This window comes from Eumetopias jubatus, unplaced genomic scaffold (assembly GCF_037043125.1).
Source record: "Eumetopias jubatus isolate StellerSeaLion01/CBP00866 unplaced genomic scaffold, mEumJub1_p1.0 scaffold_6, whole genome shotgun sequence".
NCBI classification, from domain to species: domain Eukaryota; kingdom Metazoa; phylum Chordata; class Mammalia; order Carnivora; family Otariidae; genus Eumetopias; species Eumetopias jubatus.
In genome coordinates this window covers 97,831,963-97,849,594 of record NW_028274812.1, presented here as the reverse complement: position 1 = coordinate 97,849,594, position 17,632 = coordinate 97,831,963, and the positions used below count along the sequence as shown (strand labels likewise).

General features: G+C 43.0%; 1 protein-coding gene across 2 annotated transcripts in view; it reads right to left on the bottom strand.

Moving 5' to 3' along the window:
- GCLC (glutamate-cysteine ligase catalytic subunit) overlaps nt 1-7,663 on the bottom strand; it is a 47,636-nt gene extending 39,973 nt beyond the window's left edge. The window contains exon 1 of one of the 2 annotated variants that reach the window (XM_028097742.2): nt 7,094-7,663. In XM_028097742.2, the coding sequence (XP_027953543.1) occupies nt 7,094-7,243 (150 nt within the window). In that variant the 5' untranslated portion in view covers nt 7,244-7,663. The remainder of the gene's footprint in view (nt 1-7,093) is intronic. The other variant, XM_028097741.2, reaches the window with a different exon arrangement.
- Between the last annotated feature and the right edge of the window lie 9,969 nt (nt 7,664-17,632).

The following is a 17,632-nucleotide window of genomic DNA, read 5'->3' as shown; positions in this document are numbered from 1 at the left end:
GTAAGATTGCAGAAGATATATATATGTAAAAATCAATTTTATTTCAATCTATTAGCAATGAAGAATCAGAAACTGCAATACCATTTACAATAGGAAAAAAAAATGAAACTGACAAATCTAACAAAATATGTGAAAGACTTGTAAGTTAAAAACTAAAAAAACATGGATAAGACAAATTATAGATTTACTTGCTCATGGGTCAGAAGACTCATTAAGATGTCAATTCTTCCCAAATCGATCTACAGATTCAATGCAATTGCTGTCAAAATCCTAGGAGGGTTTGTTCTTGGTAGAGATTGCCAAGCTGGTTCTAAAAATCCTGTAGAAATTCAAAGGGCCTAGAAAAGTCACAACAAGTTGAAAAAGAAGCAATGTGGAGAGCTAACACTGCCTGATCTCACAATGTACTCTAAAGCTACAACTATAAGAAGAGTATGGTACTGGCATGAAGACAGATCAGTGGGACAGTACGAAGAATCCAGAAATAAAGCCACATGCACAGACTACTGGAATTAGACAAGCTACAAAGGCCATGTACCTCTGGCAGTGGAGAAAGGACAGTCTCTTCAACAAATGGTGCTGGGGCAACCCAAATCAAAAACCCAGACCTTACACCATAGACAAAGCTAACTCAAAATGGATCATAGACCTAAATGTAAAGCCTAAGATTATAAAACTTCTAGAAGAAAATACGGGAGAAAACATTTGTGATCTTGGATTAAAGATTTCTTAGATACCACACCAGAAGTATGATCCATTAAAGAACAAGCAGACAAACTGGACTTCATTAAAATGAACAACTTCTTCTGTTCTTCAAAAGACACCCTTATTAAGAGAATGAAAATAGACTAGGAGAACATATGTGCAATGTAACTTATCTGGTAAGAACTAGATCTAGAATATATAAAGAACTATCAAAACTCAACTAGGCAAATGGCTTTAAGCACACTTGACAAAAAAAGACATATGGATGGCAAATAATCTCACGAAAAGATACTCATCACCACTAGTCAGGGGAAATGCATATTAAAAATACAATGAAATACCATCACATACTTATTAGAATGGCTAAAATTAAAGAAACTGACTATATCAAGTATAGACAAGGATGTGGACAAACCGGTATACATGGCTGCTAGGAATGTAAAATAGTTTAACCACTTTTAAAAAGTTTGTTAGTTTCCTTAAAAAATTAAAACAAATCAGGGCGCCTGGGTTCGGTTCAGGTCATGATCCCAGGGTCCTGGGATCAAGCCTTGCATCAGGCTCCCTGCTCGGCGTCTCCCTCTCCCACTCCCCTACTTGTATTCCTTCTCTTGCTGTGTCTGTCAAATAAATAAAATCTTTAAAAAAAAAAAATTAAAACAAATCGCTCCTAGGAAATAAGGTAGATAAAGGCATAAATCCCTACAAAGGCACACACATTAATGTTGATACAAGTTTTGTTTGTAATAGCTAAAAATTGGATACACTCCAAATAATGAATAAATTGTAGTATATCCATGCAATGGTGTATTCCTCAGTAATTCAAAGGAATGAACTACTGATACATGCAATAAAATTAATAAATCTCAAAATATATAAGCAGCTTAAAAAGCCAGACCAAAAAAGTACATGCTTTATGATTTCCTAGATATAAAACTCGAGGAAATGCAAAGTCTACTATGGTGCCAGAAAGCAGATCAGTGGTTGCCTGTGGAAGTTGGGAGGGAAGAGGGGGATTAGGAAGAGGCACAAGGACATTTTTAGAGATGATGTATATTATTTTGATTGTGGTGGTAGTTTCACAAGTATATACATCTATCAAAACTTATCAAACTAGCAAACTGTATATTTTAAGTACGTGCAGTTTACTGTATGTCAATTATATCAAAATAAAGGTGTTAGAGTTTATAAAAATCCACCTAACTTGGTTAAAGTATGTATAAACAGAGAATATTAATTAGCAAGCTTGAGAATATGGCCCATCCAATACCAGCAACGTCAGTAATGCCCCCAATATAGTTTTCTAAATTTAACAACACATTCAGATGCCTTGAGTATATAAAAAGTTCAGAAACACAAATTTATTTTTCCTTGATTTCACCACTGTGCTTTAGAGACAGGTGAATAATAAATACTGTTAAAACAATGTCCACAGTGATAGCAAAGTGAAAGATAAAACAACTTTGCTTTATAGGTCACAAAATACTCAATGACCTATGTAAGAAACCTGAACATTCCTAATGACTATCAAGAAATATTTGTACTCCATATCTAATTTTAGTCAGTGTCCAATAATGCATTTTTAAGACAAAATTTAGATTTTAAAATGCAATTTAGAAATACTATAGTTCTCAAATACCATCAACACCATCAAAAATAACTAAGCTATTTTTGATAGAATTATATTCTATCTGAAAAAACAAATTTAAGTTAACTGGTTAAAAAAATACCCACATACACGGAATGCCCCATTCCCCAATGACCATAGCCATTTATTTATTTATTTTTTAAAGATTTTATTTGACAGAGACACAGCTGAGAGCAGGAACACAAGCAGGGGGAGTGGGAGAGGGAGAAGCAGGCCTCCCGCGGGAGCAGGCTCGATCCCAGGACCCTGGGACCATGACCTAAGCCGAAGGCAGGCGCTTCACGCCAGAGCCACCCAGACGCCCGCCATTTATTTTTTTAATTATTTTTTTCAAGGTAGTTAGTAGTAATATTAGTTTCAGGTGTAGAATTTAGTGATTCATCACCTCCAAACACCTGGCGCTCAAGCTAAGCGCCCTCCTTAATCCCCATCACCTGTTAAAGCCATGCCCCCCACCTCCCTTCCAGCAACCTTCAGTTTATGCTCTATCGTTAAGAGTCTGCTTGACCATGGCTATTTAAATGAGATAAACAGATATTTAAGAACTTCCAAGCGAATGTTTTAAGTTACCATTTATGAGTCTTCACTCAAAAGGCGAGGCACTTACTTGTAAACCATTTCACCAACATTATCTCATTTCATCTTCGTAATCCTATAAGCCATTATCATTCCTATTTTATAGATAAAAAAACTGTGGTTGAGATAAAGCAATCTGTCCAAAGCTACACATTAATTTACACTCAAATGAAAATGTGTTTGTCCATTCTAGATTTATAGCTCAGTTATATTTTTTATAGGATCATAAGCTTATTAACAAGCTATGCATTTTCTAAATAGTCACTTAAGCATTCTTAACCTACACAGGCAAATCTGTCCTTCAAACTCAATGGATGACATATCAGCCCTTAACATATCCCATCCCAGTTTTATTGGCTTTATGCATGGTAAGAACACACTCAAATATTAAGGACATATATTTTCCTAAGTTCACATGCACCTCTCTGCTAACTAGAGGACAATTCACCTTCTTAACTTTAAGAGCCACTACACTAGGTTAAAAAAATTAGAAAAACTATACATTTGCTTTTAAATGTTTTCTGACACCTCTACAACCTGTAGCGTGAACTCTGTAAAAGGAGATTAGATGAAATCTCATACACATTGTAAATAATCCAAAATCTAGTATTACGTGTTTAAGAAATGGACCTGAAGTCAGACAGATTTCAATTCTGATAATGCCTCTGCTGTTAAGTAGCTGAAAGGGCCTAGCGGGCAGGTAACACTAGAGTGAATTCAAAAGTTGTACTTACTGCACACTCCAGTTAAAAACAAAATCTGCACCTGAAAAGTTTTTGTCAGCTGTGAAAAGGTAAGTGCTTTCTTTTCTGCATACGTAGAATGCTTAGCAGGCAAGAGAGCACCCAAGAAGAACCATCTTATCTCTCCCCCACCGTCCCCATCCTGGGGCAAAATGAACTGTTCTCCCGGCAACCCAGGACTTAGAACTATCTCCTAAAGAAACCATAAACGGTGGCTAGGGTTAGGACCTGTTACACCAAAGGTGAAACATGCATCTTTAAGCTGATCTGGGAATCTACACATTCATAAGGTTGTCACAGGAAAATACCTTTGATTTCCAAAAGGCCAGCAGACATACACCTTTAGAATACAACCCATTTTTACTACAGCGATTGGTGGCAGCCTTGGCTTTACTCAACAGTCTAAAGACTATCTGCAGGTAAATTTCAAAAAGTAACATTCTGGTTTGAAATATGTACATTTAAAGAAAAAATCTTATTGAAACTGTTCTTACTCAAACAATAAAAGCTACGAGAGTCCAACCCCGTCATTTTCCACAAGAGGAAACTGAGGCTCACAATCACACAGGCAGTTTGGCAGGCCCTGGAATACAAATCCAGGGTTCTGATAAACACTACCAGATATAAATACTGTCCTAGTAACCAGGGCTGAGCATTTCCAAAAGTGGCAGGGTCTCCTAACCACAGTTTTAAGGGTTTTGTTATTTTAGGGGGGGGGGGGGCAAGGAGGAAGCTTCTAAGACCAAAACTTCCCACAAAAAGCAGTAATTTGGTATCACACCAAGCAGTCCAACATATCACATCTCAAACACCATTTTCGGTCTGGCAAGGCCATCCTCCATCTCTAGGGCCACACCACCCACCACACCCTTCTCCACTTTTATCTGCCCAGCCTGTTTCTCAGTTACTTCTCAAGGCTTCTGCATACGATACACGCATGCTTGCTGCCTGGCCTTGCCTACAGACTTCTACTTCGGCAGATGTGATCCGTGAGTTCCTATGCGTACGCAATGGCGCCAACACTGGAGTAGTTAACTTCTCTCCTGCTCTTTTTCAAAGGCTCAGCTCATCAAGGAAGCCTCCCAAAATAAATGTGAGAGTCTGGCTTTCAAACTCCTTAAGTGGCAACCATACTAAGAAATAATTTACGTGCGGGGCGCCTGGGTGGCTCAGTTGGTTGGGCGACTGCCTTCAGCTCAGGTCATGATCCTGGAGTCCTGGGATCGAGTCCCGCATCATTGGGCTCCCTGCTCAGCGGGGAGTCTGCTTCTCCCTCTGACCCTCCCCCCCCTCATGCTCTCATTCTCTCAAATGAATAAAATCTTTTTAAAAAAATAATTTACATGCGACTCAATACAGACCTGCTCACATGCACCCTCAAATAACTCAAAAGTTTGACATGCTATACTTGCTATTTATGACAAAGTGGTCCCTCTTCATCCAATTCCATTTCACTTTTTTTTTTTTTTTTAAGTTCTGGAGAGAAAAAATGTCTACGGAGAACCTAAACGTGTTTCTCAACCCGCTAATGGATCATGACCTGCAGTCTGAAAAATAATGTTCTGTAACATAAGAGCGATTACTTTGACCTGATACTGGAGGCATCAGCAAATATTTAGGCATGAGACTCCCCACCCTCTTCCAAAACCTCACCTCCTCCCCGCCCAGTCGTAGAGATACCACAACGGAGAATTCGTTTCTGCAATACCACAGGTCAGGGATGGGAGGAAGAACCAACTTCAGCGGACTAAGGTTAAGTGCCATTTCAGGAGTAAAAAGTAGAGCAAGGGTTTTTTTTTTTTTTCTCCTTTAACCATCTGAGCAGCCTTCACAATCTGAATTCTTCCCTATGTGTCAGGCTGCCTATTTCCGACTGGACCGTCAACACTTGCGGGCAGGAATTTTACTCTTCTTGAAAATTCTACACTCCACCCCTATACATAATTGAAGCAGAATTTAAAGTTATGAGAAGTGTGTTATTTTTAATATCTAAGATAACTTTTCTACTTCATGGTTTCTGTTGGACAGTAAATTTCCCACTCCAAAAGATGCTGGTTTATTAGGGGGGGGAAAGAAGCAAAGAGATGTGGGGCAGGAAAAAAAAAAACAGGGGGTCGGGGATAGAAGACAGATTAAATGCACACAATACATAAATGAACATACACAGTGTCAGATGCTATGAAGCAACAAGGAACTTTAGAATAAAACTGAAGAATTACCAAACACAATACTGTACCCCTTTTCTGTCCAAAGTATAACAAACCCCTTCTAGTATAAATGTGAATTACTATTATACTTTTCTAACTTAAAACACAATTCCACTGTAAAAAGCAAAATTATCTCCCAACTTTAGAAACAAACTAATTTTGTGAGGAAACAGATTCTGCATTGGCATAGCACCACCCTGACGCTTGGGTCAAGGGCAGTAACATCAGTGAAAAGAAATTTACACCTGAGCAAGCCATGGAACACAAATGGTGAAAACAGATGCACTTTCCAAAAAGGCATTTAATTATTTAAATAGCATCTACATGTGACTTTTTAAAAACGGGAAGGGAGAGCACAAAAAGATTTGGCAGAAGAAAACTAAATCTAAAGGGGGCAATGCTTTCCAGATCATTCCAAGAAACAATGGTTCAACAAACTGAAAAGGCAAAGACATTTCAGCTCTAGGCAGAACACATGTTGAAACACTGATTTGTAAAGTTTAGACACTGGATCCAGGCCTCGGAAAGGCACCAACAAATCCCAGTTGCGAGGCTTCAAGAGTTCCCATTTAGAATTAAACAGGAACAAGAAGTTTCCTCCCCTTTAGGAACACCGAGCCGTAATATCTGTTCTATGCTAAAGTGAAACGGGGAGGGTGAGGAAGGGCGTAGAGAGCGCGAGAAAGCCCATGAGAAGCAGCTGGGGTTTTAAAAGTAACCTGCATGCGATGGGGCAGAAGCGAACATCCTGAAGACCTGATTGCTAGCAGCAAGGCCGTTCTAGGACAACTTGGTCCCTTTCTCACTGATCCGAAAAGCGCATTTTGACACCTGACGCTAGATCGCGATACGCGGCCGGCAGATATACCAGACTGAAAACTCCTGAAAGCACCAAATGTCACACTTGCTCACGCTCGCACCCTCCCAGAGCCTAACCCATTTGTTGAATGAAGGGAAAATCCTAAGAATGAATGAATGGGATAGAGAAGTCTAGTGAGAAGGCTCGGGCAGGGCCCCATGTTCGGGAGAGCCCCGGACACCCGCCCGGTGAGGGCAGGGACAGCGTGCCGGGGCGGAGACGCATCTGGGGACCCTCGGGGCGCACCGCAGGACGCGGACCGCCGTGGGGGCGCGGGGCGCGCCTCGCCGAACAAAGGAGAGGCGGAGTGGCCTGACAGGGGCGCCCGGCGGGGGCGGAGGCCGCGGGCGCTCACCTCGTCGCCCCACTTGAGCACGTCCTTGTGCCGGTCCTTGACAGCGTGGTAGATGTGCAGGAACTGGAGGATCCCGTGCCGCCGCACGTGGTCGGCGTGGCGCTTGGTCTCCTCCCAGCTCAGCGGCGAGCCCTGGGACAGCAGCCCCATGGCTGCCCCCTCCTTCTCCTCGGGGCTGACGGCGGCCGCTCGCTCAGGCGCAAGCTGGACACTCAGCTGCCCGCAGAAGGCGGCGGCGGCAGCGGCCGCTCCGCCCCGCGGGGGCGCCCTTGGGCCGCAGCCGGCGGAGCGACGGTCCGCTCCGCTCCCCTGCGCGGGGTCCTTGCTGCCCAGGTGACCGACTCAGGGGTCCGGCGCGCCGCGCGGACACAGGCAGAGGACGGGAGGGCAGGCTGGGCGGCTCTCGGCCCAGTGGCCTCGCCCCTTGCCCGCTCCGGCTCCCGCCCCGCTCCTGCACCCAGGCGGCGGCGACGGACCCCACAGGCACTGTGCGGCAGCGGCTCTCGCTTCTCTTTACCGGTGTCGTGCACTAGCTTCTTCCTACTTGTGACCAAGACCTGCGCCGCCACAGAGCATGCCCAGTCTTCCTATCGACTCACAGCTCCAGAGCGCGATCCGTCGCTCCGGATTTTAAAGACTACGGGCGGGGGCGGGGAAAGAAGGCGGTGCAGGCGAGGAGGCGTGGCCGAGCGCCCAAAGAGGCTCAAAGAAGGCCTCGGAGGAGGCGTGCGCAGGCGTGATTGGGGCGGAGTCAAAGGGGCGGGGGCGAGTGAGGTCTGGCATGCTTTAAGCAAAGGAGGTACGTAAAAACCTGTGTTCTCTAATCCAAAGAGATAAACTTTGTGTTGCGGAAAAAATTTGGTTTTTGGAATTAATAACAACCCACCATATTCTTTTTGAGGTGAGAAAAGGCCTCACGCTTATAAAAAACAGATGAGAGCTGCAGGGTATGGTAATAACTCCATAGCTTGGGAGTCAGATGAAACACTTGTTAAATTCTAGTTTCCACTATTTACTGTGAGATCTTGGGCACGCTATTTCCGTACCGGTGTAAAATTATATTAATTCTATCTTTTATGGATGTTGTAAGAGTGTGCACGATGCAGACATGCAGAATCTATGGCCAATAAATTACCTGGTTATTAAGAGGAATCGATTTGTCTACAAGTTTTCTGTATATACAATGTGTAAATATTACAAGCATTTGTGTATTCTCTAAATTAATTATCTGATGAGATAAAGTCTTTGGATGGCCCAGACACCATTCATTGCAACGAAAGGGACTTTGTCAATGTCTCCAGATGGATTTTTTGAAGGAATCATCTCCAAAAGCATATCCCTCATCCAAACCTAATATTCATCCAGTATGTGACTAAAATGATGTTCACGTGAGCTTACCAAGGAGAAGATACTAGAAACAACTGGAGTTGACCCTATCCTGGTGTGAAAGAGAAAGGAGGTACCTCACCCGCAGAAATCTGTGTTGACAGAGTGATGATGTGTCAAGGAGGGAAAAGGTGACAGCAACTAGATCACATATGTACTGAGGCCAGAAAGTGTGTACCCACTTCCATCAACTACAAAGTTAACATTTAGTAAGTACTCATTAACTGCTGAATGGATATAGGGTAGTAGGAGTCTCTTCTCCCACATCCCTTCATAGTGGATGTGCCCCACTCAGGGATTGGGGACATGGATACCCAAGGTCTGGCTGTAATTTCCACAGTGGAGTGTGTGTATGTGTGGGGTGTGGGTGGGGGCGGGGCTGTGGGGGTGTTTGAAGCTCAGGAGATGTTTCAATCCCCAGCTCACAGCAAGAATAAAAATCAAGCCTCGTTTTAATTTGTTCACGGCTAACTCAGCAACCTCAGCTTCTGCACCCACTCTTCCTTGTACCCTCTGCACCAGTATTGTTTGGTCCTGGCTTTCCACCGTTTTTTCCTGCTTGGAATTCTCCACCTGACACATTCCTGTTTATCTGTTGAGTCCCGTTGCATTTGTGCATGCATCTATTTCTACATTAGGATAAAATCATTTTAAAAATATCTCCACAAAAAAAAAAAAATATCTCCACACTAGTGACTTACTCGGGAGAGATGACTTATGCCTTTTGATTTTTTTTTTTTTTTTTTTAGAACAGCGCTTGTATAAATCTTAGCTTCCTATGGAAGGCAGGGAGTTTGGGGAGCTGGGGGGAGCAGTGTTGCTCATTTCACATGCAGGTGAGGCATTAAAAGATCATTTTTTATTCTCAAAATCTTATCTCACATTTGCACCATCAACCACATGTGGCTACCAAACATTTGCAACATGGCTAATTTGACTGTAAAACTGAATTTTAGTTTTATTTTAATCCACTTAAATGTAAATTTCAAAATTGATATTCCATTTCATTACTGGAACACTTTTACATAAATTTGGAGCAGGTTGGGAATGTGAATTTACTTTTTTGTCTGTTAATTTTATGACATGGAAATACAGATCAAGTATTTCCAATGAAAATTTAGTGGCCTAGGAGATGTACTGTGAGTGTAACACACATGCTAGATTCAGACAGTACAAACATAGAAATGTAAATATTTCATTAATAATCTTATATTGACCACATGTTGCTGTAACAGTATTTTGGATATATTAAGATACCGTAGTGTTTAAATTAATACACTTGCTTCTGTTTAGTTTTTAAAGGTGGTTAATGGGAAATTTAAGATTATCTCTCGCTCGCATTCCTCTTAATTGAAACAAGAGCAGGTGTAGACATTTACCCTTTGCAACGCACACACTTTCCTCCTACACCTGCTGGATTTCCTCACAATACCTGAAGCTGGGCTCTTGGGAGAATATCAGTTCCGTTTTAATGGACAAGGGTGGTTCAGTAAGAGACCAAGTTCAAGTTTAGCGAAAGCTCTACGTGGTACTGAATGTAGTGACAGTTACCACTGTAATTTGAGTCATTCAGCCCCAGGTTCCAGTTGACCCAAAAGGGGGCCTCTCCTACCCGAAATCTGAGCCAGTACCCTGAAGAGACCCCCGGCTCTGTTCAATCTCAAATCAGGTGCAGCATGGTGGCACTATCGGTCTGTTATGTCAAAGTTAAACCACGGCCGCCACAGTGCCTTTACCAATTGCTGTTAAGGGGCGGGGAGAAACCCACCACAGCTTAACAGAAAGTCACATTCAACAAATCAATCCCCTTTATTTTGACAGTGTTTTTTTTTTAAGATTTATTTATTTGACATAGAGACAAGGCGAGAGAGGGAACACCAGCAGGGAGAGTGGGAGAGGGAGAAGCACGCCCCCCGCGGAGCAGGGAGCCCAACGCGGGGCCCGATCCCAGGACCCCTAGACCACGACCTGAGCCGAAGGCAGACGCTCAACGACTGAGCCACCCAGGCGCCCCTTGACAGTGTTTTTCACTTTTCGGTTTACTTCTCCTTCTGTACTTCTACGAGTAGGTTTTCAGCGACCAGCTCCGGACAGATCTTTTACGGGTTTAATGATCGCTGAGGGGAAAAGGCGCCAGTAGACTGCAGAACCAGCTCTTCTCCAAGCCTTGCTCAATGGCGGATTCCTATTCACATCTTCTGCGTAGAAAACCTGGACTCAGTCAGCCTGAACCTACCACTGCCAGCCGCGATCCAGACAACGCTTCCCCGCCTCCTACCCCAGCGACAGCCGCAAGCCCCGCCTCCAGGGCCGCCCGGAAAACCCGGACCGTGGAGCCGGGAGGCTGGCGACTCGGCGCCACCGCGGGGCCCAGCTGAGCATGCTCGAAGAGCGGCTCAGTCGCGGGAGGAAGCGGCGCGGGCCGCGGGCGCTGCACGCCGCGTCGTTGTTGTGATCCAGCCCCCGCCACATGACTGCGCGGGCCCGCCTCCAGGCGCGCGGTGCCGCCTCCTAGTGACTCAGCACTTTGTGCCGGTTCCGTGCGAGAGGTCAATGCCGGGGATCCTGCTCGGGGGCAGAGTCACGGCCCCTCCACTCTTCACACTTCCCCACCCACACCCACACCCCCACCCCGGCTGCTGTTCAGAGTGTTGCAGCAGCCATTTCAGACTCGTTGATTTTCCGGCCTCCCTGCAAGGAGGAAAAAATACATTTCCCTGTAATCACGCCGTTTCCAATTTTCCCTGAGTCAGCAGCTCCGCAGAGATCGCGGAGCTGGCCTCGCAGAGATCAAATGGAAGAAAGCAGAAGGGTTGTGCCTGAGGGTCTCTGAGGAAGAAATTTTGCAGGTTCAGGCCACTTGCGGTCGTCTGCCCCAGTCCTTACTGTTCTGTTGGCTTGAACATCCCTGAGGTGCTCTCCCGGGGGTCTCAATAATTTACTCTTCATGGTGCATCTGCTTTATGCCAAGCACTTTGATCTGGAATACATAGAATAACACTGATCGTTGCCATATTTTATAGATAAGGCGACTGAGATCCAGTAATGGTAAATAACAGGTAGTGGCGATGCAGGGATCTGAACTCCGTTGTACTTTCTACTATACCTCACAGGCTGGGTGAAGCTGAGGGTTTCTTTTTGGGGGCTCTTCCTGGGTCTTTATTCTAACTCCACTAAGCCCTCTTCTCCTTTGACACTCCCTTGCCCCCAAAAGACCTCTGTTCGGACAGTGAGGCGTTTAAGATTTTCGTGCTTTGTATTTTAACTAATTGGTAGAAACAAACAGCTATCTCTTAAGTGTACACAATACAAAATGCAAAAGATGCAAAACGGATTATTTTCCCCTACCATTGCATTATACTTGGAATTTGATTGGACTACATTGAAGAAGTACCCCAGGGCTTTATCATAGAGGCACGGTACCCAAAAGACTGGTGTTCTCCCTAGCTCAGGGCAACCTGCCCAATCTAAGTAAACTTGTGTTCTTTATCATCAGGGACCCTTCCTTCTCCACCTGTTCAAATGAGGTTTCCCTTCCAACCTAAACATTCTCTGATGTCAGTGCTACTAAATTAGTTGAAAAAGTGCAAATCTTTTTATATTATGTATTTCCAATGCATGTTGCTGAGATGTGCTATTGTCTTTCCAAGTAAACAAAACACAGAACCTCTGTCAACTTGGTTTTTATTTTTATTTTTATTTTTTTAAAGATTTTATTTATTTATTTGAGAGAGAGAATGGGAGATAGCATAAGAGGGAAGAGGGTCAGAGGGAGAAGCAGACTCCCCGCTGAGCAGGAGTCCAATGCGGGACTCGATCTGGGGACTCCAGGACCATGACCTGAGCCGAAGGCAATCGCCCAACCAACTGAGCCACCTAGGCGCCCTGTCAACTTGGTTTTTAAAGCTGACTTTTAGTTCATAGGGATTTTTCTAAAGTATAAACATGCTTATTTTCATGTAGAGTTGCAAAAGGTCTGCTCTGCCAAGTGAAGGCCTTTAATTAAGATGGGGAAATCTTGACTGTGTAGAGAAGATGGGTAGGAGGGGCGGGATTAAAGATATGGGAACAAGAGAGGATGCCTTTAGAAACAAGATCTCTCAGGAGGCATAATAGAATCCAAGGCACATGTCAAGTGGTGACACTCTTCATAACAGTATCATGGCCTTCTGATGAGATGCTAGGAAAGAAGATGAGGATGCCCAGATTGATGTGTTGGAGTGGGAAAGGTAATGGCTGAGTCCAGTAGACTGCCACCTTCTCAGTGGAGTATGGTTAAAGAAACACAACTTTTTACTACAGACATTTCCAAACAAGCACAAAAGTACAGAGGACATAGTATAATATACCTATTGTAACTAGTACCTATCTTCAGTATCACCACATGGCTAATCTCATTTCAGGTATTCACTCCCTCCCAGTAATTTAAAGCAAATCTCACTGGTGTATGATCTCAGGTAGTTAGCTCTAAGTTAGGAATGTAAGAGACAATTTGAGCAATTGGTATAAGGGATGATTCAAGAAGATGAAAAGGAGTGAGCAATAGGCTAATCCCTTACTGGGAATCGATTTCCTTTGTCCTGAAATTGAAGACGGTGTTAACCAATTGTTTTTATTGCAAGTTTTCTAGCTATCGTTCTAGCTTATGTGACCTTGCATTGAAAAACGAAACTAAAAATCCGTCCTTGTCACATTAGTATCAACTGTTTCACAATGGCTGGCAGGGATAATTATTATTGTCAGAGTAGGCCCACTGTCAATTCTGAGTATAGTCTTTAAGGCATGTGTTTACGTTTTTTTTAAGATCCTAATTCCAGTCTCTACCTTTTTCTTCCCATTTCACTCAGCTTCGTTCACATAAAATATATGTGAACTTCATCCTAGATTAGATAACACCAAATAATTGAACTTTGGCACACAGCACCCCATCATTTGTGGACGATGAAATGTAAAAAAGCACTTATCATAATCACATCATTTAGAAAGGAAATGGTACTGGATATCAAGCAATTTTGCTTCGATAAGACTAGTTCCTAAAAGCAAAAACAAAGGAGTGACCTAATTGTACTTCCGGAAGGTATTTTTCTGCACACAATACCCTCTCTTGCTTATTTTAGTACTTAGGCTAAAATTTAATAGGTATTTTGAGGGGAAAAATCAACTCCTCTAAAAACGACCTATCCTACAACGCACAGGAGAGCGCCACACAAAGAATTATTCGTCCCCAAATGTCAACAATGTGAAGGTTGAGAAACCTTGGTCTACACGTATCAGGATTAACTCTATTAGATGGCTCCCTTTTTTATTTTTTAAAATTTCTAATATCTTTTATTTATTTGTCAGAGAGAGATAGAGCACAAGCAGAGGGAGAAGCAGGCTCCCTGCTGAGCAAGGAGCCCAATGCAGGACTTGATTCCCGGACCCAGGGTTCATGACCTGAGGCGAAGGCAGATGTTTAACTGACTGAGCCACCCAGGTGTCCCCATGGGTACCTTTCTTTAAAAATTTGCAAGGGTTTCTAAGGTCATCAAAATGACTAGTGGAGAAGCACTGAATATACAATGGTTAGTATTTTATTTGCAGTCATTGTGTGCACAAATATATACAGCTATTTAATATACTATAGTCTCCAGTGTGTTGATGGAGCCCATGATAAGAGGGGGTAGGGCCCCTTCTTTATCTCATTTCTCTTTTACTGATCCAGCTCTGGTCTACTCTCCTGGTCTTATTTTCTGTCCATGTAAGACCAGCTATATACTTATGCCAATATTAATATTAAATTGCAGAGTTCTTAGTCCCCTGCCTACATTTTTTTAAAAATTCAGTTTTAAAGAATGAAAACTCATTAGACCTATTAAAAGCTCTGTTACTACTGGGCAGAGAACATGGAATACAGGAAAAGTCTTGGCTTGGGTGTTAGAACTGATTTGGGATCCCAGCTCTGGCCCCTTCTAGCTCTGTGACCTTGGGCAAGCTCCTGTCCTTGAGTTTCATCATCTGTATAATGGGGGGAAATTGATACTTCACTGAGTGCTTGTAAAGACTGAAAATAACAGGGGCGCCTAGGTGGCTCAGTTGGTTAAGCGACTGCCTTCAGCTCAGGTCATGATCCTGGAGTCCCGGGATCGAGTCCCGCATCGGGCTCCCTGCTCAGTGGGGAGTCTGCTTCTCCCTCTGACCCTCTTCCCTCTTGTGCTCTCTCTCTCTCTCATTCTCTCTCTCTCAAATAAATAAATAAAATCTTTAAAAAAAAAGACTGAAAATAACATGCAGAGCATCTGACACATATGGGGGGGTATAAATGAATGCTATTTCTTTTGCATCAGTTAAGGCAAGGTAGGACTTTTAGGAGACACAACATTACTACACTCAAGTAGCAGTGAGCTCGGAAAAGATCTTCCTGTCTCGGATGTTTTCTGCTGTTGCGATGGTAAGATGTTTTCGACTTTCCTGGAAAGACATTCCCTGAATACTCAAAAGCCCAGCCCCTATAAAAGCCAGGGTTAAAAGCTCTCTCCTGGACACGAAAATCCTCTCTGGCACTTTAATTTTTAATGTTTTGCAACTACTGTCAGTGTTTTCCTTGCAAGAGTAGTCCGGGTAAACCTTCACTGGCTCTTCTACTTTCTCCTTCCCCAAGTAGACACCTGCACAAAGTAGACAACAGCTTGCTGGTCACCAGCTGCCTCCCTGGCCCTGGGTAGGAACACTGTGGAACTATGCTTAAGGTGGGCAGGCCAGAGCTCCTATGGAAGGGTGTGCTTGTAAGTTCACCAAAGAGAGAGTTGCCACAAAGCATCACTTAGTGTGGACAGCTCTGCTCTGGTACAATCCAACTGTCACCTTTGGAGGACTGTGCAGCCAGCTAAGCAGGTTGTTCTGTTTGTCCCTGATCCAGGGAAGGAAGGGGAGCTAAGAAATCACTTATTTATTATGACCAGGAAGATTCACTTTTATTCCCCCCTCCAAAACAAATAAGGCAGAGCTTTCCAAAGAGCATGCCTTGGAATACAGATATGCCCTAACTAGTAATGAAATGCCAAAATGACATTCCCTTCAGCCCATGTGGTCGCAAAGCAGGACCTGATATGGGTGACCAGAGCCTCATGGTCTGGTCACATCTCACTGCAGGCAGCAACATCCTTTGCAGTAAAAATATTCTCATTTTCAAGGTGTGTAATGTTATCAGAAAGGTTGGGAACGATTTCTGTGAGGCGTTAGCCCATTTTACAGAGGAGGAAGCTGAGGCTCACAGATTAGGAAGCACACTCAAAGGCCATACTTGTAAATAGCAAGAAAACAGCAGGACTTGGATTTGATTCCAGGTCTGTTTGCCTTCAGAGTCTAAATTCATTCCACTTTCCTCTCATTGCTGAAAACAGAACACAATCATATCAACAGTAATACCTAAATTTTGAGTAGGCCTTTATGGCCTATGATGTGCTTTGACAGAGAAAGGGGGAATTAAGGAGTGAACGAATGAACATTTCTCTTATACTTACACTGAGTTTTGTGCTTTACATCAACAGTCTTACTTAATCTTCTTAACAGTTTTAATTTCTGAGCCATAAACTTATAGTAGATAGCTTTGGTGTGTTTTATAAATTTAATTTGCTCTTTCAGAATTTTCTTTCTATATCTCACTACTTCTAAGAACTGGCTCAAAGAATGAGCACACTAATAGCCCATATTTGTGTATGATGTATAGCTTTTACATATTTTTTTTTATCTCATTTGATTCTTACAACAGACCGGTAAAGTAGGGCAGTTTTACAGAGGAGGAAACAGGCTGCGAGGTTACTAGTCTTGCCCAAAAGTCACACTGGTAGTGGCCAAGCTAGTGGCCATTTAGAGGACAAGCTAGGATCAGAACACATCATTTTTTAAAAAGATTTTATTTATTTATTTTTGAGAGAGAGAGAGAGAACAAACACGAGCAGTGGGGAGAGGCAGAGGAAGAAGCAGACTCCCCCACTGAGCAGGGAGCCCGATGTGGGACTCGATTGGTCCCAGGACCCTGAGATCATGACCCAAGCAGACGCTTAACCAACTGAGCCACCCAGGTGCCCAAAACACATCATTTTTGCTCCAACCTTGCCAGCACTTGGCAGTGGACAATGATTAGTGAATATTTCATCACAAACTGAGGTCCTCAAGAGTTGAAGTTTAGCAGATAGTTTTCCCCCTGCTTTTCCCTGTAAAAATATCCTCAGTCAATTGTCTTTTAAGAAGACAATACAAAGGAAGGCTAGCCCAGGAAGTGACTTTCTTCTCTGGGTAGAGGAGTCACTGGCTTGGGACAGGTGGTGAGGTCCTTCCCCATCAGAGTGATGACTTGAGTGCTCACATTTACCCCATCTCCTCCTCACAGTCTTTCCCAACAGCCCAACAGTACCCTCATCTGACCTCCTGCCTTCGAGAGGTCTTAATATGTAGGCTGCCTTAATATAACATATAACATAATTTATATAGGCTGCCTTAATATATATGTCCCATTTTCACACCTTACAGAATTTTAATGCGATTTCATTTTAGATACGAAAAACTGAGCTAAAGAAAAGTTGAATGCTAGAACCTGTACTTAAATCCAGGACTTTTGACTGCAAATTCAGGACCCACCTTGCCCCAAGAGTGATGGTGTAATTTCATTCAGTAGAGACTTTCAAAATATCATCATCTTTACTGGGTTGAGACTATACAAAAGAAACTCTTAAATTTGATATTTTAAGGTTTTTTTTTATACATTTCTATTTCTCTTCCTATGCCCTTTGACTTCTTTGTTCATAATTTTTGGGTTTTAGAATAATAGCTATGTCTTGTGCTCATGGAGGAAGATATAGAGAAAAATAAAAAAGCAGATGAAGGGTTGAATCATCAATCACTCAAATAGCCTTGAGAGGTGAGAGTACCATGGGAGCTGCTATAGCTACCCTCAAGAAGTGGTTCCTTTTTAAAGGAAAATCCTAAGGATGATCCATAAAGTAAATCCATGGATGTAAAAGAGTCCACCTTTCTAGTATCATATAATCATATCATTCAGTAAAATTCATGGTATTGAAAATGAAAATTCTCTGTCCAGAAATGTCTCTCAAGCACATATCTAAGCCCTTTTTCCTGTCCAGGAAACCAAACATAACTTATCTGAGAGATCAT